Source organism: Rhizopus delemar, genomic scaffold, assembly GCF_000149305.1.
Source record: "Rhizopus delemar RA 99-880 supercont3.23 genomic scaffold, whole genome shotgun sequence".
Lineage (NCBI taxonomy): Eukaryota > Fungi > Mucoromycota > Mucoromycetes > Mucorales > Rhizopodaceae > Rhizopus > Rhizopus delemar.
In genome coordinates, this window is record NW_027137849.1 from 218,504 (window position 1) to 245,951 (window position 27,448).

The following is a 27,448-nucleotide window of genomic DNA, read 5'->3' on the forward strand; positions in this document are numbered from 1 at the left end:
TCTAGATTTGGTTACAAATAAAATCAGTTTGCCGTTTATATTGTGGGTCTTGAATCTTTTCTTAGGTTTCCGTTTGGTGCTTTCACCTTCGTCATATTTGGTCCACTTTTATTTTTTAATAAAAAAAATTGAAAGTATTTTTTTATTAAAGCCCAAATTTAAAACGCTGCGTTTTTTATTCAAGTTAAAACAGTACATGGAATGGAGATTCCTTTTGTAATGTCAATGATGGGAATGTAATTTTTTTTTTTTTCTTTTTTTTACAATTTCAACATTTCAACATTTCAACTTTTTTTTTCTTTTTTTAAAGTACTCAGTAACAATATGCTTTTTCTTCTGTTTTTTAACCTTTTCCATAGAAATCTCAAGACATCTAGCATAGTAGACATTCATTCCATTACCAATTTTTTTTTTTACTCTCAAAAAATAAAAATGATTATCAAAAATACTTTGTTTTTTTTATTTCATGAGCTTATTATTTAAAACATATCTTTTCCAGCTTTAAAACAAATTTAACTTCTTTAGAACCAAAAGAGTCCTTTTTCTTTATTTATTTTATTCAATCTTTTAAATTTTCTACTTTATTCATATTCTGTTTTATTTAACTTGTAAACAAATGCTTTCATACTTATTATTATAGCAATATTGTACACTTGTATAAGAGTTTGATCTTTCTTCTGCATGTGTCCCTTTACTCTTTTTTTTTTTTTTTTTTTTTTTTTTTTTTTTTTTGCTCACTTGTAACTAAAATTAATCGCCTTTTTTATTTAATAAATTTTTTGTAAAATACGACATAAGAGCTGAAGAATGCTTGAAAAGAGAACGCCACTACTCAATCACTTGGATTTCCGAGCTTATACGCCAATAGAAATGCTTTTTGGATCTTTGTTGAATTTAAAAAGCCTTGCACTGAAGTTGAAAAAGGATGGTCTTCCCAATTTGTAATCTTGTATGTCATCATGTAGCACAACAGAAAAATGTTTATTTTTTTAAAAAATACAATGTCTTTTTATTCAACAAACGTATTATATACTTTTGTTTATTTTTATAGATTTAAAATCTATTTTTTTCGAGCTTTCTTCTGATATAAAAATCATGCTCCTAGCATTGATATCCGCGTTCTCATTCCTTTAATAGAATTACCACTATTAAAAAAGATCACCTTTATCAATTTGGATAATCAGGTTTGGGTGCAGTGGCACCACTGCAAATAATCGTGCAAACTCTGCGAACCGTTAATTGTTAGGTATATGCTTTTCTGTTCAGCGATATCAAAGTCTGTGATTGAATGCATATTTATGCCGACGTCAATATCTGCACCCTTTGTTGACCAATAATTCTGTTATTTATTCTACGTCTCTGTCTGGTGCAGATGTTGACGAGAATGATAATTCAGAGTTCTAAGTAGATTTAATCCTTACTATACGAGGACGTCCATCTTGGTAGCTGCTTTTCATAGTCTTTTCTACGTCAGAAATAAATTGGTGACCAATGATACTTGTGGAATAGGCGTGTTATTTCTCTCGATTAATAAAAGTAATAAAATAAGTCGAAAAATCGATGAGTCTCTTGAACCTCTTTATTGAGTAAGGACGAGAGAGAGAGCCCATTCAATACAAACTACGTCTTAGAATATAATAATGTGATTTAGGGTCCGAGGTAGTACGGTATAAATTGTGTGGGCTGTTTATCGTATATAGCACTTTGGGCTATATATGATATACAGTCAAATTATTAGTTGAAGAATCTTTTGAGTGATCTCACACGACATTAAGAAAATTATTAAGGTAAATACGACAATACTTTTCAAATTAATGCTTTATTTGTCTTTTTGCTCTTTTATAGACCACTCATATTGCTTTATATACAGGTTTTATTGACCACTCATATTGCCTTATATGATTCTTTATAGATCACTCATATAGCTTATATACTTCTTTATTGACCATTCATATTGCAATAAATATTGCTTTATACATACAAAAAAATAGGGATTTGGTTTATAAAAAATAGCTTTTTTTTATTTAAATAAAATAATGATAACAGTATACAGTATATGGCCCGTCAGACTCAGTCAGACTTAAAGTATTTTTAGCTGTGATTAAAATTTAGCAGTGATTTTTTTTAAAAAAAAAAGTATTTTTGAGTCTTCCGCCGAAAAGTTTAGATATACCTTCAAAAATACCTAATATTTTACCCTCTCAGACTCAACTTCATGAGTATTTGTATTTATCCAATAAAAAAATTCGTTTTAAAATTTCTCATCCGACTATTTCCTAATTTGGCACAGTACCCGAGAAAGATGATCTACGCCTGTTTTAAGTAACGTAGAAGAAAGTATAAAAAGCATGGAAAATTAAGCTCTAAAATGCTATAATTTATAAATCAAAAGCAATTATTTTAAGGTATTAAATAATAAGCATACAGTTGTTGGAATAATTGTTCGAATGTTTTGCAATTTTATACATTTTGCTTTGTATCTCTGCAGCCAGATAAGATAGAACTACGTACAATACCTCATTAGAAAGCGATAGTTGTGACATATAGCTTATAGAAATTCAGGGGTATGGAATTACTTCCATACATAGTAAGATTAAATTGCGTCAAGCATATGCATTCGAACAATTTTTCCAATTGAATCATCTTTTATTTAATATCGTGTGTAACCGCCTTTAGCTTTAATAACTGCTCTACAACGAGCTGGCATACTCTTGATATATGCTTGGCATTGCTCTTTGGTAAAAGAGTTCCATTCTTTCTCGATTCTAGACCAGAGATCATGCACTCCTTTAGCCCTACCTTCATATAAGCTCAGCCTCAGCTTTAAATGGTGCCAGAGATGTTCTATAGGATTCAAATCGGGACTTTGAGCTGGCCAATTGAAAGTATGCTCTTCTTTAAACCCATTTTCCTTAAACCAAGCACGAGCAAGCTTTGATGTGTGCTTAGGATCGTTGTCTTGTTGAAAATAAATAGCTTCCTGTTCGTAACCATAGTACTTCAGACTGTCCATAAGTGTAGTTGACAGGATATGAACATAATCGGATGCTTTCATAGTACCATTTTCAATTGCGCAGCCATATCCAGGACCATCCCACGTCATACAACCCCAAAGCAGCACACTGCCAGCTCCTCCTTTGACTGTAAGGTCAAGATGATGAGGCTGCAATTTGTCACCAGGTCGTTTCCAAAAGTACTTACAGCCATCTGAACCCCAAACATTAATCTTGGTCTTATCAGAAAACACTATACGTCTCCAGTCATCTTCTGTCTAATCTTTGTGAGCTTTAGCCCACTTTAGTCTAGCTTCCATGTGACATTTTTTGAGGAGAGGCTTTTTCTTCTTAATTTGGGTATCGAAACCCATACTGTGAAGCATTTTTACTGTACCAAAATAGCCTATCTTGTGACCAATACTGTTTAAATATGGCCATACGCTCTTTGCAGTCTTAAGTGAACCATTTACAAGCTCTCTCTTCAGGTAATTCTTTGTCGTTGAGCTTATAGTAGTCTTTTTACCAGCATGACCTCGAGTACGTTTCGGTGTATACAAGCCCTTGTGCTTGCTCAAAGTGGACATTAATTCTCCTGGAACATGTTCCATGATCTCTGAGTATGATAAACCCTTTTTCAACAGCTACCGGATGCTCTCTTGCTTGCTACGAGATAAAGGATGTACCATGATATAAGGACGTATAGACTGTACGAGATGGAAGGGAAACACCGTAAAACACAGCCTTATTTATATATTTTAAGCTCCGATTAATAGCAAAAGCGTTGTTTCATAATTACATCATTTTGTAATGCTGTATTTGTGATGTCAGAAGCGGCAACGATATCATCATTATAGAATGCATTGAGTTGGAAAAATTGTTCGAATGCATATGCTTGACGAAAGTTGATCTTACTATATATGGAAGTAATTCCGTAACACTAGCTTTTTATATGTTATATCCGACGGCTGTCGCTTTCTAATGAGGTATTGTACGTAGTTCTATCTTATCTGACTGCAGAGATACAAAGCAAAATGTATAAAATTGCAAAACATTCGAACAATTATTCCAACAACTGTATATTTGTTTTCGCGCTTTCACTTTGAGAACGAAGAGTTCCCAAACTTTGAGAAACGAGAGAACTGGTACAAGACTATGGTTTTCAAAGGTGATAGTCCCTTCAAAGCTATTCAATACAAGGCCCAACATTCTACATATGTTGACGTTTTCAAGAAGGTTGGCATCCACACTTCAAAGGTGGCTCACGCCAACAGAAAGAGCGCTCTAAATATGATTGCACAAGAGAATGTCTCTGGCGATCAGCAAAGAATGGTAGGAAGATGGGGAACCGACAGAATGGTGGGATGTTATGTTTCCAGCTTACCTGTGGAGGCAATGAAAAGCCTTGCCGGTTTCAATGGCCAACAACATTCAAATTACAGTAGGTCAAAAAACTGCTGCAAGGAATCCATTTTTCTTGGTTTTTGTAGTGCACATCCTGTTACAATGGCACAAACTGCCTCTGTTCCCACATAGTAAATCTTCTACATGTCTTGAAAAATCCGAAAGAGTTTAAGCCCTATTGGATAAGTATTGAAGGAAGTATGAGATGCGCAATTTGAAAATTTGGAAAAACGAAAATTTGAACGGAATGAATTTATTTATTAATATTTAGTTGACCCTCCTTTTTTATTAATAACCTCTTGAATTCTTGCCGGCATGCTATCGATATACCTTTGGCAAAGATCTTTGTCAAAGCCATTCCATACTTTTTCTACTCGTTCCCAAAGCTCATCCGTATTCTTTGCTCTACGTTCGTAACAGCTGAGCTTCAACTTCAATTGATGCCATACGTGTTCTATTGGATTCAAGTCCGGACTCTGAGCTGGCCAATCGCTAATATACCGCACTTGATGATTATCTAACCAGTCTATTGTAGATTTTGCCTTGTGCTTTGGATCATTATCATGCTGAAAGTAAATGTTGGACCAGTTGAAATTGTAGTATTGCATAGTATCACGAAGCGTAGTGTCCAATATATGCTGGTAAACATTCGCGTTCATGTTCCCATCGTAAATTTGACAAGCATATCCTGATCCTTCAGAAGTTATACAGCCCCACATCATCAATTTGCCTGCTCCATGCTTGACTGTAAATTCTAGATGATGCGGTTGAAGAGGATCACTTGGTCTTTTCCAATAATACAGTGGGTGGAAAAATGGTTCCAATGTTTTCAACTTGCAACTTTAAAGCTTTATATCTTTTGAACTACAAAGAGTAGCGGCTCACAAAAACATGCATTTTGTAGCGCCTTTCAAGCTAATATTAGTGCAAAAAGTTTTTGCCTGTACCGTTACACAATCGGGAAAAAATTAAGACTAAATACAAAAACCGACATTGGAACCATTTTTCCACTACAACTGTATATAAGTTTATTTGTTAATTGGTGGAGCTTTCGCTGGAGTTTTTTGGCTAATTATGAGTCATACTGTTCCGACTACCGCCGAAAAAGCCTACGTGACTTATAAAAGTAATTTATCCTCGGTCAAATATTTTTTTTTCCTTTTCTTTCTCCATATATCGAAGCTCTAGGGTATCACCACACGTATGGTTCGCGCTCTCTCTAAAAACAAGCAAGAAAGCATCAAATCGTTGGTTTTACAGAACAAGCCATACTCAGTGATAATGGAACGTATTCCAAACTTAAAAAATTTTACCTTAAGCAGATATGCCAACAAGTTTTCTCCTGGTAGAGTAACAGCAAACCCTGGTAGAAAGGCTGTTTTAAGTGTTTCCACCAAGTCTTATATACGTAAGCAGATTGTTAATGGTACCCTCAAGACTGCAAAGGCTGTTCATAAGTATCTAGTATGCACTGGTCACGCTATTAGTTACTCAGGCACCATTAAGGTTATGAAAAGCATGAACTTCCATGCTAAGATCAAGGTAAAAAAGCCTTTACTGACTAAGGCTCAGAAAGCAAGACGACTAGCATGGGCGGAAGAGCATAAAAACTGGACAAGCGACGACTGGAGACGCATGGTATTCAGTGACGAAACAAAAGTTAATGTTTACGGCTCAGATGGTTGCAAGTACTATTGGAGTCGACCAGATGATAAACTTCAACCCCATTATCTCGACTTAACAGTTAAAGGAGGGGGTGGTAGCATTATGGTACGTGGTTGTATTACCTATGACGGACCTGGTTATACATGCTGGATTAGTGAAGGCACGATGAAAGCTTCTGATTACGTCGGAATACTTGGTAAAACTCTTATGGATAGCCTTGAGTATTACGACTACCATCCTCAGGACATCTATTTTCAGCAGGATAACGATCCTAAACACACGTCTAAGCTAGCTAGGCAATGGTTCAAGGACAATAACTTCAAGTGTGATCATACCTTCAACTGGCCTTCACAAAGTCCAGATCTAAACCCAATAGAGTACATCTGGCACCACCTTAAGCTCAAGTTAAGTGCCTATGATACTAGGGCAAAAGGTGTGCATGAACTATGGAATCGCGTTGAAAAAGAATGGTCTACTTTTACAACAGAAAACTGTAGGAGATACATAAATAGTATGCCAGATCGTTGTAGGGCTGTAATTGCTGCGAAAGCCGGTCATACAAGATATTAATAAAATAATCCACATAGTGGAAAAATGGTTCCAATGTCGGTTTTTGTATTTAGTCTTAATTTTTTCCCGATTGTGTAACGGTACAGGCAAAAACTTTTTGCACTAATATTAGCTTGAAAGGCGCTACAAAATGCATGTTTTTGTGAGCCGCTACTCTTTGTAGTTCAAAAGATATAAAGCTTTAAAGTTGCAAGTTGAAAACATTGGAACCATTTTTCCACCCACTGTACTTACAGACATCAGAGCCCCATACGTTGGCATTGGTTTCACCAGAAAAGACGACTTTTCGCCATTCTTCCACTGTCCAATCCTGATGCTTCTTGGCCCATTCTAATCGATGCTGCATATGAGCTTTTGTAAAAAACGGCTTCTTTTTTTTATTGAAGAATGGAACTCCATTGCTTTCAGTACGTTAATTGCTGACTGGTATGGGATATCGTAGCCAAGTTGAACTAGCTCCCGGTGTACCTCTTTGGCAGTTTTTAAAACCCCTTCAATGACTTTTCTTTTGATTAACCGCTTCGTCACTTTAGAGACTACTGTAGGTCTACCACCTATGCTTACTGTCCTATTTGAAAAAAACCGTCTAGAGTATCTACTAACAGTTGATTCATGTACTCCAATTTCTTTAGCAATATCGTACGTTGATGTGGATCCAGTTAATGCTTGCTTGAGATCGTCTACTTTTTCTTCTGGCAGTCGTTTAGGCATGTGATTGGTAATAAGGTAAAAAAGAGAAACAATTTAAGTAAGGGAATATAAAATTTAAAATAAAGGAATTGTAAGCGCTTTCATATACTGGCAACATTCTAATCATGTCAAGAATGTGAAAAATTATGATAGCAACCGGTTGGGTCGTATTAAAATTCGTCATTTCAAACATATGTGAACAAGTAAAAAATGTCGGATGTTCATAATACTACCTTTAGCGATCTCAAATTCCACCAATAACCATTGCCCATATCCGATAATCGACGAATAAATGCACTTTCTATTGAGGTACAAACAGTCAAGGTTTGAGATAGTTTGGTGCAGTACCCATGGACAACCAGCTGTAAAACCTGAATTTTGCAATTCCTTGCAGCAGTTTTTTGACCTACTGTACTTTTTGCCAAGAGCCGTCATCAAACCATCGTTGACACTTCAAAGATTGGTATTCAAGGATATTGAGTATTGGAAGGAGAGATTTAATACTGGAAATGATATTCAAGAAGACATAGCTGGCCCCAATTTTCTCAACTTGCTTGCGCATTTGCGCATTTGCGTATTGTTTTGTTACAGGTAAAAAAAATATAACTATGAACATATCTATTTGAAAAAGTTAAATTTTTTTATTTTTTTGCAAATGTAGGATTCTGTTGTTTTGAAGAAAAAGTATCCTCAGTACTATCTTTGGAATTGCGAGATATTCCAGACTGAACTGTATAAAAATTTTGAAGTGGAAGTGCTTGGGTCACTTGAAGAGGAAGAAGAAGCATTCTTATCAAATAGACGAGTCCAACTTGCTATGCCGGAGCTAGTTTCAACTCTTCAAGCTGGTTTTGGTACTATCACTTCATCATTACTATCCATGAAAGCAGCAAACGCAGCAGAATTCAGAAAAATAAATCAAAGCTTTGGTGATTTCTTTGCCCTTGGAAATGCTCATTTTAATTCTACAGCAAATTCTGGAGCATCGTTTCCCACAGTTTTGACTGAGCCCTCTTCTGCTGGACAAGCGCAACGGGCCGAACCTGAGGAAATACAAACATTTTACAAGATGAACAGAGAAATTGTCTCGGTTACTGATGTCTGGAGGGCTGAAGGAAAAGATACGATGCAAAAGGATTCCGGGCCAGGTATTTGTACTACGTGAGATCCAAATATAGCAATCAATGCGCCCGAATTTTCCGGATCGAATGGTGTAACTTTTATGGCCGTTACACGTAAACTCAGCTCGTGAATCGCATTACAACGGAAAAAAGCTACCTTTGGCGGACTAAAAAAGAGCGATTGCGTGCCCGTTATTTGTTACACATAGTCATCCGTTACCTCAAATGATGCAAATAATTTTTCCGCTTTCAATGGTGGTATTTTTGAAGGTGTCACTGTATTACCTGACGAGCTACAGGCCTTCAAAGACGAAAAAATTACCTGGCTCACCGTCAACGGTGGTTACGGTGTGATAGCGGACCGGATACTACCCGTATTTAAAATCTATACACAACTGTCGATGCATTTGATGATTCTGCACCCTATAGTCACAAAACGAGCTTCAGTAGCCTTGCTTAAAGCTATAGTCGGGTGTATTAATATGTGAATATAACAACGACATGCACACAAACAATGAAATCTACACTGCTAGTAGTAGCTACCGAGTTGTAACCACGAGTGCTAATTTCCGAGTTGTAACCACGAGTGCTAATTTCCGAGTTGTAACCATGAGTGCTAATTTCCGAGTTGTAACCATGTGCATATTTGAGTATTTAATATGTGAAACATCGTGTTTAATTGCTGGTCAAATATCTATATAAAGTGACATACCTTTTTTCTTCCTTTTTTTTTCGTCTTTATTTTATTTACTTAATATGCCTCGTTTCAACTCATCTGCTTCTGTTCATTCAAACAACGGTGCCACTCCTCGTAGAGGAGGTCGAGTATCTGGTCAAGTAGTTTCAAGCTACAGGTCTTATCTTCCTCCTGCTGGTGACCGTGTCCTTGAAGCGCAAATAATTGTTAGTCCTGAAAGAGCATGGGAGTAAGTTAATTATAATAAAAAACACTACATTGCGATAGTAGGATTTTTTTTTCTTACTAACTCTTTACCTTTGTTTGTAGTCATCTTTTATCCGTAAACAACGCTTTTCATAGAACTAATGTCTGTGGCATTGATGGCTGTCGAAGAATTTGCACTTTAAGAAATCGTGTCGACAGTGGAAGACTGACGTACTATTGTGCTGGTGGTCTTGAGATTGATGAAAATGGTGCTACTATTGGTCATGCTGGCAGAAAATCACGCGCTTGTACGTATAATTCGGTGTTCTACAATCGTAAATGCTTGACCAATTACACTCTTTCGGTGATGTATGACTATTTGAAGGACTCAAGCATCACCAATATTTGCAACTCTCATGGCATGAGCCGTCCTGCTGTGACTTCATTGGCAAATGATCTTCGTTTAATGATGCTCAGTGATTATAATGCCCATAATCGACAAGAGGAGCATAAGCTAGGCTCTAACGTAAGGTGTCACCATGTACAAATAGATGAGTCTAAGTTTGGCAAGCGAAAAAACCATCGTGGTCATCGTGTAGAAGGCATCTGGGTCTTTGGTATGGTTGAATGCTTGGTCCCAGTCAATGAAGCAGATCGATTTTACACTTACACTGATCATCGAACTGGCGAACAAGAGCTAAGACCTAGGTATGAAGCAGGGCGCAAATTCTTTTGCACCGTCCCTAATCGGACAGCGGCAACACTCTTGCCCATCATTTATGATAACTGCCAGCGTGGGTCAACCATTAGATCTGATGGATGGAGAGCATATTCCGGTCTGCACCCTAGGGAAGAGCGTGACGAACATACTGGCGAGATACTTGACAACACAAGCGCCTACAATGATGGCAACTTCTTCTTTGCTAGACATCAGGTTGTCAACCATTCCTTAGACTTTGCCACGGTAGATCAAGTCCAAGGTAACCAAGGCTCATTTTCTGGTTTGCCCATATCGGGAAAAATTCATACCAACATGATTGAAAGTATGTGGGCTCCTCTAAAAGCATTTATCAAGCCTCGTAATCGAACCAAAGAGAACTGTTACAAGCGCATCCTGGAGTACCTTTGGCGAAGCGAAAATGCAGGTAGTGTAAAGCAGTGCTTTGAACGTATGATTCGTGAGGTGGCAATGGATTCGAATACAGCTCAACAGTCTGCTGAAACTGAAAACTGGTTTACCCGCGGTGTTGATGGCAATTCGCCTTCTGTGTCAGCTCGAATTGCAGCTAGAGATGCTCGCCGTTTTGAAGCATGGGTAGAACGTCGTCGTGCCCGCGATGCTAGGGAATTGTTAGAAGAAGAAGCGATACTATCGGACAATGACAGCATTATTGGTGGCCCAGATGGTGAGGTCATGCAGGATCATATTCTTGAAGCACGAAGCAGTTTGGGTCAGTCTGGCATTCAAGGTTCTATTGCTGCAGATAATGGTGAAGCAGGAGTCCCCAGCCCAGCAGCTATTCGTTCGATCGGTAGGCCTAGAAGTGAACGTCGATCAGTAGGCAGACCAAGAGCTGTTGCACCTTCTGTCAGTAATCACCCTGGTAGTGGCAGGCGTTCAGTTGGTAGACCAAGAGCTGGAAATCGATCTGTAGGAAGGCCTCGACGTGGTTGAAGTCTAAGCGATCGTTTCTCTAATCATTAAAGAACCAATGTATAGCTTTTATTGAATTAAATATGGTTTAAATTTTATGTTATTTTTCTTTAATATGGTGACTTTTTATGATAATCTTCTAGCTTTTATGCTTTGAAACAAATAAAACTTTATAAGTGAACACAATACTTAACATGGGTATGTCCTTTTTTTGTATGTGCATATTCAATACGCATCAACAAGCTTTGTATTGGAATTATAATGTTATAAAGAAAAATCCCACTTTGTATATTGAACAACTAAAACTGACGGTCTACTACGTTGATAAGGTAAAGCTGTGACTTATTCCCCAAGCGTTCCTACATTATACTTTACATCTTTAAAAGCTTGACTGTTTAAGAATAATAATGCTTCAACGACACGGTGATGATATATTAGCGAGTATGTTTCTCAATAGAGCTCTGTATTCTTCATGTTTTGACAGGACAATAGGATACTGTCTTATGGCACCGGGTTAAATGTTCACAGGTTGGGTTAAATAAGAGTTGATTATGATAATTAGTAACTACGTTTAATAATATGTCTCTGTTCATACATAAGTAGTTGGTTAATAAGATTAGTATATATAATTGTTCCTCTGCGTGTCAAATTATATCGGTGGTAGCTATCTTTAGTTATCTAATCTCAGATGTCGTATTTACCCCATTAAATACTTATTATTCGTATGAGATTACTCAAATCTTATATAAAAAATAACAAGTACTGGATACATAATATTATATATTACATATTCTCTAAGACTCATTTACAATATTAACCATATACAATATTTATATTATTCAAGTTCAATACTAAAATTGACCTTGAACTCACTTCGGTCCCTGAATAATCTTATTTCCTATATAAAGGCGTAGTTTGATTAAATGGGTTCTCGCGAGCGTCTTGAAATCTAATAAAGAGGTTACATAGAGACTCATTCACTAGTTTTTCAAGCACTATCTCCTTTTAATTCTCAAATTTTTATCTGCAAATATCTCATCAGATCGTACTCGAGCTAATATAAGCACTCTTCAAATCGTTCTTCAATAAAAACATTGGACTGTAGCACCATCGCTCAGTCTCGTCAATTTTTGTTGTTTCTATTTTTATTGCTAAAGCACTTTGTTGTAGAACAGAGTCTGATTATAACGGACATTGAATAATCACAACTAAAAGAAGTATATTAAAATTGATAAAAGATAATAATTTAAATCTTTATTAAATAAAATATACTCTTCTTCTTTTTATATAAAACTATCACTGTTAAACTCATTCTATAAAGTAAACATGAACAATAAATAAGTCATGATCTTTACTATTCATCATTTCTGTAAATGAATAGTAATGGATCAGGTACCTAGTCAACTTTGATCTGACTGGAGGCATTTCATATAAATATATCTTTCCTCTCAATGAAGACGGGACAACTCTCCCAGATCAGTTAAAGAACAATAAGATCTATAAAAACAACGAATTAAAAATTTTCATAATCGATTCAGTGATCATTCTTCAGTCAAACATGTCAATTATTGAATCTACGCTCATAGCTACTCATTTATCCGCCAACTGATAGAAGAATATAAAAAGTAGACTTTGTAATGATTTCTTTTTAACAATTAAGGTTGTCTTAAAGTTCAGTCTCAAAAAGTATTCTTTAGGTTTTACTGCTACCTTTAAATTACTTTACCAGAACATGACACACTTAACCAATGTAGCGTTTTAGTGGTTTGAAGCCCATAGCTCCTGAATACTATTGTGGCCTCTTCATACGTATCATTGTTCGTTGCAGAATCATCAAATGCATCGACAGTTGTGTATAGGTTTTAAATACGGGTAGTATCCGGTCCGCTATCATACCGTAACCACCGTTGACGGTGAGCCAGGTAATTTTTTCGTCTTTGAAGGCCTGTAGCTCGTCAGGTAATACAGTGACACCTTCAAAAATACCACCATTGAAAGCGGAAAAATTATTTGCATCATTTGAGGTAACGGATGACTATGTGTAACAAATAACGGGCACGCAATCGCTCTTTTTTAGTCCGCCAAAGGTAGCTTTTTTCCGTTGTAATGCGATTCACGAGCTGAGTTTACGTGTAACGGCCATAAAAGTTACACCATTCGATCCGGAAAATTCGGGCGCATTGATTGCTATATTTGGATCTCACGTAGTACAAATACCTGGCCCGGAATCCTTTTGCATCGTATCTTTTACATTGTCCGAATTGTACAGAGAGATTTTGGAAGATGAATTGGAGCGTACTATCGAGTTTAGCATCGATAAATTAGGATTCGAACGTCATCAGGTGATTTTTCAGCATGACAATGATCCTAAGCATACGTCCAAACTAGTCAAAGAATACCTTAAAGACCAATCCTACAACATCCTGGAGTTGCCTGCACAGTCCCCTGACCTCAATCCAATTGAAAATATGTGGTCATTGTTAAAGAGAAGGCTGAATGATTATGAAACAGCACCAAAAGGCATGAATGAATTATACGAACGAGTAACTAAAGTTTGGTACGACTTAATGAAGCTAGAAGAGTGTCAAAAGGTTATAGAATCAATGCCTAAGCGTATAAAACAATGTATCAAGAACAAAGGACGCTGGACTGACTATTAATATCAAATAAATAAACCATTTTATATTTTTTTGAAAATGCGACAAAACTGTCCCAATGCACCGCTTGTTTTCCATCCCCTCTATCTCCACTTGCGGCACTTTAATCGGTCTTTGCTATATGTTGTTTACTTCTACAGGACTTTGGCTATCGAATGATATACAACAAGCCATAAATTAATCTGATAATCATAACGCTACAGGCCATAAAAGAGAAAACTACAAAACATTGGGACAGTTTTGTCGCTCACTGTATTATTACTATTATGAATTTGAGAATTTAGATCATGAACATTTTGGGCAACACATGAAGTGGCTAAGTCGATGGGTATGAAAGCATCGGAAGTTGTGGTTTGGGAGTCCACTAAAACATGATTGACAGCAACATTAAATTTGGCTTGTGCTTTTTGCCTTTTTTTTAATGTTTATCTTATCAGATTCTGCATGATTCTGTCTAAAAGAAGCAAGTCTTTTATCCTTATTAATGTCATCTTCATGCTCAACCGTATCTTTAGGTGGATATAACCTAGATAGTTTATCGGGAAGGATGTTATCTAATCCTCGAACATGAACAACACTAAAGTTGTAATCAAGAATAACGTCAAGCCATTTAATAAGCATACTATTGGCATTCTTTTGGGAATGAATATAGCATAGAGCTTTATGGTCAGTGTATAACGTAAATCGTGTGCCCCATATAAATTTATGAAATTGGGTTAAGGCATAAACTACACCAAGCAATTCACGCATAGTAACACTATAACGTTTTTCACTTCTTGATAGAGAACGAGACATAAAACCAATGTACCTTTTAATCTTAGATACTTCTCCATTTGGGTTAGTCATTTCGAACTCTTGATATAAACAACAGCCAGTGCCATAATCTGAAGAATCAGTGGCAATGCAAAAAGGGTGAGACAGATCAGCGTGAGATAAAACTAATTCAGAACACAATATGTTCTTAATACTGTCAAAATGTAATTGATGTTCAGGAGTCCAAATAAAAGGACCATTGAGATTCTCATCATGAGAACGTAAGGCATCTAAAGGAGCCATAAGTAAGGCTGCATTTGGAGTTTGCTGTCTAAAATAATTAACAAATCCAAGAAAAATTTGAATTTGTTTTTGTGTGGATGGTCTAGGCCACTCATGAATGTTTGTTAATTTTCGTGGATCTATTTTCTTTCCTTGTGCGGAAATAGAATAACCCAATAAAAAAACAGCAGATTTTGCCAAGTACGTTTTTTCAAAATTAATTTTCAAATTTGCGTCAGTTAAGATTTGTGAAACTTTTTTAACATGAAGGAAATGTGCATGCATAGATGAACTGAATATACAAATATCGTCCACAAAACACTTCACATAGGGTAAATCTTTAAACAATGTAAGCATTATTCGTGAGAATAGTTGACTAATAGTCGATATACACTACCTCAAAAAATTGTTCATTTTGAACCGCCTTTTACACATTTCGTACTGAATCTGCTTCGCATAATCCCCAATCAGCGCTCAGCACAAACCATTATGAAACACTGCTTCTCAGCTATTTACTACACTGTAAGCATATCACGTGCTATGCGTAAATGCTGGAAAATATCCAATCAAAAATCAAAATCAAAATGAACAATTTTTTGGGTTTTTGTCGACATTTTTTATTTTATTAGCTAATAATTAATCTCACCGCCCTTTTCTTTTAAAACAAGTTGTAGTCTTTGCGGCATGCTGCATACGAACTGCTCGCAGTATTCCTTTGTAATTTCATTGTACCAAATATCTGCAACCCGTTCAAATAGTTCTTTCATACTTAAGAGTGCAGTTTCATAAGCATACAGCCGGACTTTTAAGTAATTCCATAAATTCTCTATAGGATTTAAGTCGGGTGAATATGCTGTCCAATCCAGTAGCTGCACCTTGTTATCTACGAACCATTTTTGTGTTAGTCTAGATGTATGCTTTGGATTGTTATCATGTTGAAGTATAATGCCATCCTTTGACATATCGTATTCTTCTAATGAAGAGAGCATATCCTCCGTCATAATATTGCAATACAGCTCTGAATCTAAACCTCCGAGCACTTGAGTGATATATCCAACTCCGTTTGCTGTCAAACAGCTCCAAAGTAGTATACTACCGCCTTCATGCTCATAAGTTTGGTCGGCGTGATGTTTAGGATAGGGGGTTTAGGTAAAAGTAGTATACCACAAACGATAAAGAAATACTGTTAGAACTTGGTATCTCTTTATTAAGTTAAGATAACTAAGATTGAATATCATTAATTCTACATGTAAAAAGTGAGAGTATTTATAGACATGATACGGATAAAGAATTAGGACAGATTTATGATCAACTCGACAGAATAGATGATTACTATTTCTAATTATTAATTTAGCCTGTTCCTAGCTTGTATTGTCAATTATGCTATTGGGATGGTTTCAGATAACTCTGGATGTAGGACTATTTAGGAGACGGTACGGATGAATATAAAATCCTCTAGTTCCGTGATTGGATATTATGGCTAATAATAATATCTCAGTTAGGATAAATGTTTGCGTGACTTAATGATGATCCGGTAAATAATTGTCATTCCTTATTCAACATGCTCATATTATCAATAAACTATATTACAACCACGCCATACATTTGACTGTGTGAAGTTAATATGAATAAAGCCTAATATAAAAATCTAATCAAAGTCTTTTATTGATCTGTGCTGGGAATAATGTTATAAATGATTCCAAAGTTATGTCAACATATTATTTAGGATCATATGAGATTCCTTTTACTAAAATAAAGTGACTATAATCTTATGTATCCTTAACACGTTGTGATCCTGCAGAGGCCTTCCTTCTTGTACTCAAGTCCTTGTTACCATCTGAACCCAAGCGATTGATTTTTGTTCCGTCGCTAAAGACTACTCCTTTCCAGGCTTCCTCTGTCCAACCTATATGCTTCTTGGCAAACTGAAGGAGCGCCTTTTGGGAAGAATGCGTTAAAGGAAGAGCTGTTGGTTTTCGTCGAAATTGAAATTTGGAGCTTTTAAGAAGGTTTCGCACGGTCTGGCTGCAAACATCCGAACCTAAGCCACTTAAGTCTCTGGCAGCGTGCTCTCCGGTCTTGTACACACCAGCATTGAACCTGCGCCATACAAGGCGCGCGTCGTATATGTTAAGTTTCTTGGGTTGACCTGCTTGCAATACGGAGTGATGGTCTACTTCTTTCGCAATGTTCGAAATAGACCCTTTAGAAACATGTAACTCGTTGCTGATAGCATCGTACGACTTTCCTCTTCTTAAAGCAGAAATAATTGCATTTCGTTGGGTTTCTGAAATTTCGCAATTTACCATTACTTGAAATGTCGAGATGGAGCAATGAGAGATTACAATGGGAAAGCAAAAAAAACCAAAATCGACCAGGGCTACCTTGGAATAGCAGAAGTAGCCACGGGTAAAAATTATGATAGCAGTCACGAGTTAGTCCTATGTTATTTGGGAACATAGGCGTAAATTTAGTTCATATTCAAAAAAACCCAAAAAATTGTTCATTTTGATTTTGATTTTTGATTGGATATTTTCCAGCATTTACGCATAGCACGTGATATGCTTACAGTGTAGTAAATAGCTGAGAAGCAGTGTTTCATAATGGTTTGTGCTGAGCGCTGATTGGGGATTATGCGAAGCAGATTCAGTACGAAATGTGTAAAAGGCGGTTCAAAATGAACAATTTTTTGAGGTAGTGTACCAAAGGGAGCACCTCTGTACATATATTGTAGATTATTTGGAGCAGTAAAGGTTGTCTTAATCTGATCAGGTCCGTAAACAGGGAATTGATTAAAAGCGGATTTGAGATCCAAAGTAGAAAAGACGACTGCATTAGACATTGAATTAAAAGTGTCATTAATTAGAGGAAGTTGATGGTTGTCAATAGGTAAAACCTTATTCAACATTCTAGGGTCTAAAACTAATCTTATTTTATCAGTCTTAGTGCCATCTAGATTCTTTTTTACAGTTACAGTCATTGGTAGATTCCATGCAGAAGGTTTAGCAGGAACAATAATACCATCTTCAATCCAATTATTAATAATTCCCATTACTTTAGGTTGTAGAGTATAAGGAATTGGATACTGTTTGATATTGGCAACGTAATTTGGAGGAGTTGGTAGATACAATACAGCATCAGGAATGTTACAAAGAGAATTCTTATTTAATTGCTGATTGGCAACTATGTAAGGTTTGATGGCTAAATCAAAGACCTTTTGTTCTTTATCAGTACCAGCTCGAGATATGTTAGGCTCATATGCTTTATCAACAATAGAATCATTTTTTTCTTTTTCAGTACTTTTATGTTTTACTGCAACATTCATTAAATGGATAGAGAGCTTTGGAAGAAGGTCAATACCAATGAGGATCTTATTATCGTAGGAAAGGATAGTATCATCAATAATATCAAATTTATGTTTGATAACACTGTCTACATTATCGTATTCAACATTGACGAAATGAGTTGTTTGCATTCGTGGAATCTTATTACCATTAGCTAGAACAAGATGGCCAGGGAAGGAGTTGAACTCAATATTATTAGCGTTAGCAAAATTCTTATTGATAACAGAGACGTTAGCACCAGTATCAATGATACCATAGGTGTTATTATTATTTAGAGTGATTGGAGTGACAGGTGAAAAAGAAACACAGTCAGAATCAAAAGGATTGTCAATGTCTCCTACAGTATGATTGCGTAAAGCAAAAACATTTATATCGTTGTTATACTCTAGATCAAGATTGTTGTCTTTATTTGAAGAAATTAAATCTCTATCATATTCATTAAAGAACAACTCATATTCATCTTCGGAAGAAGAATCATAATCTTTATTACTGCTTTTATTTTATCTTGGCTAGAGTTAAAGGAGAGAGAATTAGAAATATCGCTCTTAACAACTTTTAAATTTTGACTTGCAAGATTGGACTGAAGGGTTACTTCAAGGCCAGCAATAGCTTTGTCATTTTTATCATTTTTAATTTTTATATTATCAGGTTTGATACTTACAGAAGGTTTGTGATTGTTCATCGTCTTCTTTCTTTCTTCGTATTTAATTCTAGCTGAACAGATTTTCGCATGATCAACTGAATATTTTGCTGTTTTACAGTAAGTACAAAGGCCTTTTTTCTTCAAGTCAGCAATTTCTTGGAAAAAATCATTTTTTGAATTAGATCGAGAGATGTTGTTCATTGATCTATTGTTGTTGTTGTTGTTGTTGTAATTAGATACATTGGAACGAGAGATGTTGTTGTTGTATCTTGTAGGTTGATCATTTACTGTGATAAATTTTCTTTTCTTTGTTTGATGATCATTAGCTGATTCAGTTTGTCTTTTTGATACTTCTTGTTGATGTTCTTTTTGAATATAAATCAAAGCACTTTCAAGATGAGCAATGTTTTTAACAAGAATGGCTTCAAAGTCGTCCCAAGACATATCAAGTGGCATGGGAGCATTGCTAGGAGCATAAATACTTTCCTTTGTCGTATTAGTAACACTAGAAAGAGAAGATTTATTGTACTTTTCAACAGTGGCAAGAATAGTTTCTTGATACTTAGCTGTAAATAACCTTGAAAGGAAAAGGGTATTGAGAATTGGATTCGACACAGATGAAGAGAACTTGGCACCAGTGGCAAAAAGACGGAAACGATGAATTGAGGCCATAAGGGACTCGGTAGCGCCTTGTTTAAAATTCACCAGGTACTTTGTCCAAGACAACTGTGACGTTTGGGAAGCTAAATCGAACTTCTGAATCAAAAGATCTTTCACTTCAACCCAACTTCTCTTTTCCTTCAATTCAACGACTGGTCTTTTCACATAACGAGCAAACCAATCGTGATCAAGGTTGTTGTCAGACTTTTCAAAACAAATTTCCAAGTTTGGCAACCAATTTTCATCAATCGAGACACCATGGTCGCGAAATTTTCTTTCAAATTCTCTTAAGAACCTTTCTAAAGATGGCTCGTTAGTAGAATTTTTGTCATTTTTGTTACCATCGCGATGAGTGAGTTGGTATAAGGCACTAGCGGTGGCATCAACATTGAACTTTGGTAATTGATCACTGGGAATGTACTTATTATTAACGTTATGTGATATGAAAGGCACAGTTAAATTAACAAGTTTTCGCTCAGCTTCAATTAAGTTAGTGAATCTTTGGATGTTTCCTTCAATATAGGATAATCTTTTCTGATTTGCCTCAAGAAGGTGGTCATCATCCATCAACATCAACTCTGAAGACTTATCATCTAAGACTTTCCAAATGTTGTACATGTTGACTTTTCTTTTTTCTAATTCTGAGATGCGTTCTTCAGGCGATATTTTGGTATCGATTGAAGATGGTTTAGCACCTACAGCTTCAGTCATAACCACATCCTCTTGGATGGATGTATTATTGTTGGATGTTAAGTCTATGTCGCTTAACTGATCGGCCACATCATCTGGTGATAGTGATGGTGATGGTGGTGGCGGGTCTTGATGAGGTTCGATGTTGGAATTCATCGAAAAAAATGTGATATTGGGTGAGTAGTTTGTAGTCGATTAAAAGTAAAAATAAAGTGTAAACAGGGAACTGATAATCGATGAGACTCTTGAACCTCTTTATTGAGTGAAGACAGGAGGGAGAGCTCATTAAATACAAACTACGTCTGATTTTATAAAATTAATAATTGAAGAACCGAAGTTGCGCAATGTAAATTACTAAAGTTGTTTATGAGTACTGATGGCTATATAACACGTAGTGTTATATAGAGGTAGTTTTAAATTATATGACATGGAGATCTTGAGTAATCTCACACGACATTTGAGTATTTAATAAGGAAAATACGACAAAAACGCTAAGTCTGGAGACTGAGTCAGACTGTGACTTCCCAGAAATACCCTCACAGTGTTGTAAACATAGTTATTTTCTATAAGATATCAGTTGTATTAAAATAATAACGATACACAAAGATTAAACTATGATTGAACAATTCCACACTTTTCCAAATTTAGAACAATAAGATCAGTATTTGTCATCCTAGCGAGTCTAATCAATTGTCAACCCCAAAAGTAATTAGATCAAAGTTAATTGACTGGTTATTATTTCTATTGTTCAACTTCAGATGCATATATTAGAACATCGACAAGCTTTAGCTTAATCATTGGTTCTTCAGCACGACATTGTTGCCGAGTCTATATCTTTTATATCTACGCTCACAAAGAATATAAATAGATGCCAACTTTTTATCCTTTAAACGGGGCTCTTTTGCAATATAAAGAAATCTGCAATAAAGAAGGATTTTAATTTTATATTGCTGCTATTGTTTTTTTGTTTAATTTTTTTATTTAATCTTACGATTAAAACATTTTTTAAAATTAATCATCCTTCTGGTTCTTACCCTGGTAAACTGCTATGGAAAGCCCTAAACAAGACAATCGACCCATGGAACAAGATCCATCTGATATGGAGATCGAACAAGCTAGTCAAGACCCTTCTCTTTCTGGTGATGGCTCTGAAGTAATCCCAAAAATAAATGCCAATGCGCATGAAATTACCTCTGATCATGATGACATTGATGCTGAAGTTTCAAAGCTCCTAAGGTATAAAAAAAGGAAGAATCTGCCCGACTGTATCAAAAACATATAATGGCTGGTGAAGAAGAACAAGCAGACTTGGCTTTCAACAAAATGAGAAAATATGGTGCACAGTTGCTTGCTCTCTCTGGGAAACTGGTTCCCCTTACGTCTACTCCTGTCAAGAAGGAAATTGGTTTGCGGTTGACACAAAATGACATTCCAAAATTCCAGCTTACCTCTTGGCCTGATATCCCATTTCCTGGTGAGAAATGTTATGAATCTGTCGAACACTTTTTGCGGTCCTTTGAAAAGGTGATTTATTCTGCTGCTTTGGACATACAGGAGGTTTGGCGCCGGTATCTTCCTGTTTCGTTGGCTTTTGACCACGATGACTGGGTCGAAAAGGATCTGAAAAGGTGTGATACATGGACCTCAGCTAGAATTGTCTTTACGAACAAATTCCTGACTGACAATGCTAGAACAGATGCGATGCATCGTCTATTTACAATGACCATGAATAAACATGAATCTATCTCTTCGTATATGACCCGTTTTTTAAGCACTTGTATTGAGGCTGGGGCGAATAAAAATGATCCAATGGTGGCTGCTAGATTTAAAGCATCATTCTCTGAACCTGTTCTGGAGAAGTGTAAGACAGCTTTTGTTTTGAAAGAAAATAAAAATGTACCATGGACTGTAGAGAGAGCTGCTGAAATAGCAAGAAATTTATTAGGTGATGATCCAAGGACATACACCAGCTCATCCTACGCCAATATCGCCAGTGGTAGTAAAAGAATTCACACAAATGCTGGTCCTTTTAGTATTCCAAAAAGAAACAAAGGTCATGGTTCGTCTGGTGCTTTCTTTTGCTCAAGACATGGTGGTTCAAATGCAAATCACAATGAAGATGATTGCTTTAGTAAAACGAACAAAAAAAATGATGCTGCGTCGACCGTAAAAAATAAATATTATGGCAACAAAAATTTTCCTCAAAAGGCAAGCACTAGTAAACCCTGCCGCTATTGTGGTAGAAGTTGGTCCCATGGCCATCAATGCCAAGAATATGCAGACTTTAAAAGAAAACTTCATGTCGACCCAAAGAAACCAAGAGATTCGGACAAGTCAATCTATGCCATTGTTCGTACTACAAATGATGAAAATGACGATGATCATGATATGACAGAAGCTGAAAATCATGCATATGACTGTAAGGCATTATGAAATAAAATAACTGAAGATGAAGATACTAATCCTTTTAAACTTTTGACTCCTATATTAATAGAGGGCAAGAAATTAATTGGCAAGATTGACACTGGCAGTGATATCACTTGCATATCAAAAATTTGTTTGAATAATAAATTGAATATTGACAAAGTGAATTCTGTAAATGGTTCTTTAAATTTTTTGTCTTCAGATAATAATTGTAAACGAATTGGACAAACCGATCCTCTCACTTTAACTTATATGAATAACATCTCTTTTAAACATTCTTTTGAAGTTGTAAATTTTAATGAGACAATGACACAAGAATTTGATGTCTTGCTTGGAACTGATGTTCTTGGAAAGATGAATATCGGTCTTACTGGAGTAGCATACAAGTACCCAGGTAATGAAGATGATTATTCAAATAGATTAAAGGAAGACGCACAATTTCTTAATATGAATTTTGATGCCAATAATGAGATTGAACCTAACAACTCACCCTATGGTACCGAAGATCAACAAAAGCAATTCATAGCTTATATCCAGAATGCAATTGATGACAATCAAAATATTCCTGCTGGATCTTTCTGCACAGTACCAGAATCTGTAGTAGAATTACCAATGGAAAAGGGAGCAAAGTCCTTTAAGAGACAATATCCGATTGCTCACCGACAAATGCCTGAATTAGAAGAGCAAATAAATGAATGGTTAAAAGCAGGTATCATTAAAGAGAACCGCGCTAACACATCCTTTAATAGTCCTTTATTAATGGTACCAAAGAAAGATGAGAACAATGAGATAACGAGCCACAGAGTATGTTTAGATGTTCGTGGTATCAACAAACTAATCCCTGATGTCGTTTATCCTGTTCCAAAAATAAGAAGCATATTTGACAACTTAGCTGGTGGTGAAGTGTTCACTAAGATTGACTTGAAAAACGCATACAATAGTTTCCTTGTAGCCCCTAAAGATCAACACAAACTCTCCTTCCAATTTAAGAATCGAACATATACCTTTCAAGGATGTTGTTTCGGTCTAAAGACAGTTACTGCAATATTCTGTAAAGTGATGAAAATACTCTTCGCGGATATGGATTTCATTGAAACCTATGTTGATGACTGTGTAATCAAAGGAACAGCTGATAATCATGCTTCAAACGTAAAAAAGGTGATTGAACGATTAACTTCCGTCAACCTAAAAATCAATGTAAAGAAGTGCAGTTGGTATCAACGATCAATTTATCTTTTAGGATTTGTAGTTGAGAGTGGTGGTATCATCAAAGTAGATCCACGCCGCCTAACAAACATCGATAGTTGGCCTATACCACGCAATAAAAAAGAAGTGATGCGATTAATGGGTATTGTATCATATATGAGAGACTTTATACCTTTAATCTCTCGTGTAGCTGCACCTATCGACAGACTTCGTAATGATCCTGATGTACAAAACAACTGGACCCAAGAACACACTGATGCATTCATTGCTTTAAAAGAGATTCTAAAGTCAAAGACACTGTTGCACACTCCAGACTTGTCAAAGAAATTCTACGTGGCTACTGATGCCTCACAATATGGTGTTGGTGCAGTATTGACCCAAAGAGATGAGCTGAATAGAACTTTACACATTGCATTTGCATCCAAATCTTTGTCACCCTCTCAACGTAAGTGGAATACAACTAAACGTGAACTGTACGCGGTAGTGTTTGCACTAGAAAAATATCGTGAGTTTTTATGGGGAAATAAATTTGAATTACGTACTGACCATAAGGCTTTAATGTATTTACATACCCAAGAACAAGCAAACCCTATGATGATAGGCTGGTTAGAAACTTTACTAGATTTCAACTTTGATGTAATTCACATACAAGGAATTCTCAATCAATTACCAGACTTACTCTCTAGACTTTATGAACCTTGCTTGAATAATGAGTTCATGCTGGGAGGGGGTGATGCTGCGCAAAAAGAAAATAAAAAAGAAAAAAAGGAAATTAAAAATAAAAATCAAAATAAAATAAAAGTTAAAAGACAGACAAACTCTACAGCAAAGAGACACAACTTGATCTATAGTCAGGACAAGAAACTAAATGTGCTAGCTGTGAAAATAAAAAATAAAAAGTTTGCTAATAATCCCACAACTGACTATATGACTCCTCCACCTGAGAAGAGAGCACGTCTACTTGAAGATGCTCATACCTTCGGACACTTCGGTAGTACGAGTATTGTGGAGCAGTTACATTCACAAGGACTTCATTGGAATAATATTTATAAAGATGCTACTGAGACAATCAAATCATGTATTGAATGCCAGAGACACAATATAAGCAAGAAAGGTTATCATCCTTTAAAGAATATTCTTGCATATCTACCATTTGACCATATTGGAATTGATCTTTTAGGACCTTTACCTGTTACGGCAAATGAAAATGTCTATGTCCTTGTGATGATAGATGTATGTACCAGGTACATCATACTGCGTCCACTAAAAAATAAACAAAGTGACACTGTAGCAAAAGAATTAATAAAAATCTTTGGTGACTATGGCATACCTAAAATCATTCAAAGTGATAACGGCAGAGAGTTTAAGAATAGCCTCATGCACTCATTATCCAAGCACCTAGGAATAGATCGCAGATACAGTACAGCCTTTCACAGTCGAGGTAATGGCGTGAGCGAGAGCGCTGTAAAGACGACATTAAACACTATAAGAAAAATGGTTAATTCTAACAGCAATGATTGGGATGATGTATTACCAATTGTCCAACTAGCGTCGAATTATAAAATAAGACACCGTTCAAAGAGTGCTCCATTTTCCTTGATGTTTGCTCGAAGACTTAATAGCTTTGAGGATTACGGTGATCAGAGTATAGCTGATAAGATTCCTAATAGACCTGTTACAGAACAAGAGCTAATTGAGAGAACTGATCGCATGTACCAGATTGTGTTTCCTGCCATTCGTGAAAGAACACAGAAGATCATAGAGGAAGCAAGCAAGAGGTTCAATGACAAAAATATGATCATAGATCTTCCGAAGGATACTGCAGTTATGGTTAGATTACCAGGACGGACTAGTAAGCTGTCACCTCTTTATGAAGGGCCTTACATTGTCGTTCGAAAAACTCAAGGTGGTTCCTATGTCTTAAAAGATGAGCAAAATGAACTGTTACATCGTGAATATGTCCCATCAGAACTCAAGATAGTCTCTATTGACGAAACAGCTATAGAAGATACATACTATGAAGTTGAGGATATTAGAGATCACAGAGGCGGTCCAGGACAAAGAGAATACCTTGTAAAATGGGCTGGTTATGGTGAAAGAGAGAATACGTGGGAAAAAGCATCATCCTTCTCCAGCACAGTACCCATTGATAAATATTGGCTTAAGAGAAAAGAGTTGAAGGAATTAGAGCAAGCACGAAAGCAAAAGATGATAGCTAATGAAAAAGATTACACTAAAAAGACTTCTGCTAGACCTAATGTGACTGAAGAAAACAAGAACCATAAAAGAAAGGACATGGTACAAGATAGCACAGTCCTTAGAAAAAGTAAAAGAATAAGAAACAATAGAAACTAAAAAAAAAAAAAAAAAAAAAAAAGTTCATGTAGCAGAGCGGCCGCTGACTTCATAAACTTGCTGAGCATCAAGATACATAAATTAACCAATAAGAAAATAACATTTAGTATCTGCATGAATGCCGACCTGACTATTGTCAAGTCTGGGGGAGGATAATGTTGTAAACATAGTTATTTTCTATAAGATATCAGTTGTATTAAAATAATAACGATACACAAAGATTAAACTATGATTGAACAATTCCACACTTTTCCAAATTTAGAACAATAAGATCAGTATTTGTCATCCTAGCGAGTCTAATCAATTGTCAACCCCAAAAGTAATTAGATCAAAGTTAATTGACTGGTTATTATTTCTATTGTTCAACTTCAGATGCATATATTAGAACATCGACAAGCTTTAGCTTAATCATTGGTTCTTCAGCACGACATCGTTGCCGAGTCTATATCTTTTATATCTACGCTCACAAAGAATATAAATAGATGCCAACTTTTTATCCATTAAACGGGGCTCTTTTGCAATATAAAGAAATCTGCAATAAAGAAGGATTTTAATTTTATATTGCTGCTATTGTTTTTTTGTTTAATTTTTTTATTTAATCTTACGATTAAAACACACAGTATTTCTTTGCTTGTAGCGGTTTAAAAGCTTACTTGACTTACCTAATGTCATCAAAATAGCAGCATCTAATCTAAAAATACATCAATTAATCTCGTGGAACTCAAAAGGTTCTCACGAGAAAAAAAAAAAAGCCAAGCTCAAGGATGCAAAGACACAAGGATTCAAGGAATTGGGCACTCAAAGCAAAAGAAGAAAAGACATCAGTACTCAAGAACCAAAGCAAGGGTGAGAAAGAGATAGTAAAAGGCCAAAGCAAAGTAGCATGTATCTATAATAATTATTAGCTATTGAGTATACGTAATAGAAGTAATAGTACCTTTCTTTAGATAGGCCAGAAGACTAGCTAAGCTTATACCAACAAATAAAAAAGGAAGCAGCATGTATCTATGATAATTGTTAGCTATATATGTTACGTAGTAGAAGTAATAGTACCTTGCTTTATATAGCCCAGGACAAGAAACTAGCTAAGTTTAAAGCAACAAGTAAAAAAAAGAAGCAGCAGCATGCATCTATAATAACTATTAGTTATGAAGGATATTTAGTAAAAGTAATATTACCTTGCTTTAGATGAACCAGGAAGAGAAAAAAAGAAAAAAAGAAAAAAAACATGCCATCGAAGCTTATACCAACAAGTAAAAGAAGAAGCAAAGGTAGTCCTTGGAAAGAGACTTTATAAAGACCATTTAAACCACAAAAAAAGCGGGCAATACGATTTTACTAAAGTAAAAGTACCATTAGAACAGAAATAGAATATATATAGTATTAAGAACTTACCTTTTAGAAAGAATGTTTTTTTTTTTAAAAAAAAAAAGAAAAAAAAAGAAAAAAAAAAG

At 35.8% G+C, this 27,448-nt stretch overlaps 12 protein-coding genes across 12 annotated transcripts; 7 read left to right on the forward strand and 5 right to left on the reverse strand.

The window, feature by feature from the left end:
• Positions 1 to 2,650: 2,650 nt before the first annotated feature.
• RO3G_16905 (uncharacterized protein) lies at positions 2,651 to 3,604 on the reverse strand (the record flags this gene model as incomplete). The annotated part of the gene is made up of 2 exons (XM_067671489.1): positions 2,651 to 3,271; positions 3,386 to 3,604. The coding sequence occupies 2 exons, from the start codon at positions 3,602 to 3,604 to the stop codon at positions 2,651 to 2,653; spliced, it is 840 nt and encodes a 279-aa protein (XP_067527590.1).
• Positions 3,605 to 4,148: 544 nt separating this feature from the next.
• On the forward strand, positions 4,149 to 4,529 carry RO3G_16906 (uncharacterized protein; the record flags this gene model as incomplete). The annotated part of the gene is made up of 1 exon (XM_067671490.1): positions 4,149 to 4,529. The coding sequence occupies one exon, from the start codon at positions 4,149 to 4,151 to the stop codon at positions 4,527 to 4,529; it is 381 nt and encodes a 126-aa protein (XP_067527591.1).
• Positions 4,530 to 5,678: 1,149 nt separating this feature from the next.
• On the forward strand, positions 5,679 to 6,749 carry RO3G_16907 (uncharacterized protein; the record flags this gene model as incomplete). Its single annotated transcript, XM_067671491.1, has 3 exons — positions 5,679 to 6,258; positions 6,355 to 6,555; positions 6,745 to 6,749. 3 exons carry the CDS (start codon positions 5,679 to 5,681, stop codon positions 6,747 to 6,749), a joined length of 786 nt encoding a protein of 261 aa, XP_067527592.1.
• A 64-nt stretch (positions 6,750 to 6,813) lies between these two features.
• Positions 6,814 to 7,343, reverse strand: RO3G_16908 (uncharacterized protein; the record flags this gene model as incomplete). Its single annotated transcript, XM_067671492.1, has 2 exons — positions 6,814 to 6,972; positions 7,197 to 7,343. 2 exons carry the CDS (start codon positions 7,341 to 7,343, stop codon positions 6,814 to 6,816), a joined length of 306 nt encoding a protein of 101 aa, XP_067527593.1.
• Positions 7,344 to 7,468: 125 nt separating this feature from the next.
• RO3G_16909 (uncharacterized protein) lies at positions 7,469 to 8,487 on the forward strand (the record flags this gene model as incomplete). Its single annotated transcript, XM_067671493.1, has 4 exons — positions 7,469 to 7,525; positions 7,642 to 7,802; positions 7,853 to 7,913; positions 7,984 to 8,487. 4 exons carry the CDS (start codon positions 7,469 to 7,471, stop codon positions 8,485 to 8,487), a joined length of 783 nt encoding a protein of 260 aa, XP_067527594.1.
• A 712-nt stretch (positions 8,488 to 9,199) lies between these two features.
• RO3G_16910 (uncharacterized protein) lies at positions 9,200 to 11,001 on the forward strand (the record flags this gene model as incomplete). The annotated part of the gene is made up of 3 exons (XM_067671494.1): positions 9,200 to 9,369; positions 9,483 to 10,034; positions 10,176 to 11,001. The coding sequence occupies 3 exons, from the start codon at positions 9,200 to 9,202 to the stop codon at positions 10,999 to 11,001; spliced, it is 1,548 nt and encodes a 515-aa protein (XP_067527595.1).
• Positions 11,002 to 12,817: 1,816 nt separating this feature from the next.
• On the forward strand, positions 12,818 to 13,640 carry RO3G_16911 (uncharacterized protein; the record flags this gene model as incomplete). The annotated part of the gene is made up of 2 exons (XM_067671495.1): positions 12,818 to 12,852; positions 13,058 to 13,640. The coding sequence occupies 2 exons, from the start codon at positions 12,818 to 12,820 to the stop codon at positions 13,638 to 13,640; spliced, it is 618 nt and encodes a 205-aa protein (XP_067527596.1).
• Positions 13,641 to 14,024: 384 nt separating this feature from the next.
• Positions 14,025 to 14,693, reverse strand: RO3G_16912 (uncharacterized protein; the record flags this gene model as incomplete). The annotated part of the gene is made up of 1 exon (XM_067671496.1): positions 14,025 to 14,693. The coding sequence occupies one exon, from the start codon at positions 14,691 to 14,693 to the stop codon at positions 14,025 to 14,027; it is 669 nt and encodes a 222-aa protein (XP_067527597.1).
• A 608-nt stretch (positions 14,694 to 15,301) lies between these two features.
• RO3G_16913 (uncharacterized protein) lies at positions 15,302 to 15,673 on the reverse strand (the record flags this gene model as incomplete). Its single annotated transcript, XM_067671497.1, has 1 exon — positions 15,302 to 15,673. The coding sequence occupies one exon, from the start codon at positions 15,671 to 15,673 to the stop codon at positions 15,302 to 15,304; it is 372 nt and encodes a 123-aa protein (XP_067527598.1).
• Positions 15,674 to 16,441: 768 nt separating this feature from the next.
• On the reverse strand, positions 16,442 to 20,030 carry RO3G_16914 (uncharacterized protein; the record flags this gene model as incomplete). The annotated part of the gene is made up of 4 exons (XM_067671498.1): positions 16,442 to 16,875; positions 16,979 to 17,113; positions 17,220 to 18,399; positions 18,507 to 20,030. 4 exons carry the CDS (start codon positions 20,028 to 20,030, stop codon positions 16,442 to 16,444), a joined length of 3,273 nt encoding a protein of 1,090 aa, XP_067527599.1.
• A 1,260-nt stretch (positions 20,031 to 21,290) lies between these two features.
• Positions 21,291 to 25,994, forward strand: RO3G_16915 (uncharacterized protein; the record flags this gene model as incomplete). Its single annotated transcript, XM_067671499.1, has 2 exons — positions 21,291 to 22,428; positions 22,597 to 25,994. The coding sequence occupies 2 exons, from the start codon at positions 21,291 to 21,293 to the stop codon at positions 25,992 to 25,994; spliced, it is 4,536 nt and encodes a 1,511-aa protein (XP_067527600.1).
• A 764-nt stretch (positions 25,995 to 26,758) lies between these two features.
• Positions 26,759 to 27,381, forward strand: RO3G_16916 (uncharacterized protein; the record flags this gene model as incomplete). The annotated part of the gene is made up of 6 exons (XM_067671500.1): positions 26,759 to 26,854; positions 26,900 to 26,921; positions 27,062 to 27,097; positions 27,141 to 27,156; positions 27,235 to 27,337; positions 27,376 to 27,381. The coding sequence occupies 6 exons, from the start codon at positions 26,759 to 26,761 to the stop codon at positions 27,379 to 27,381; spliced, it is 279 nt and encodes a 92-aa protein (XP_067527601.1).
• Positions 27,382 to 27,448: the final 67 nt, after the last annotated feature.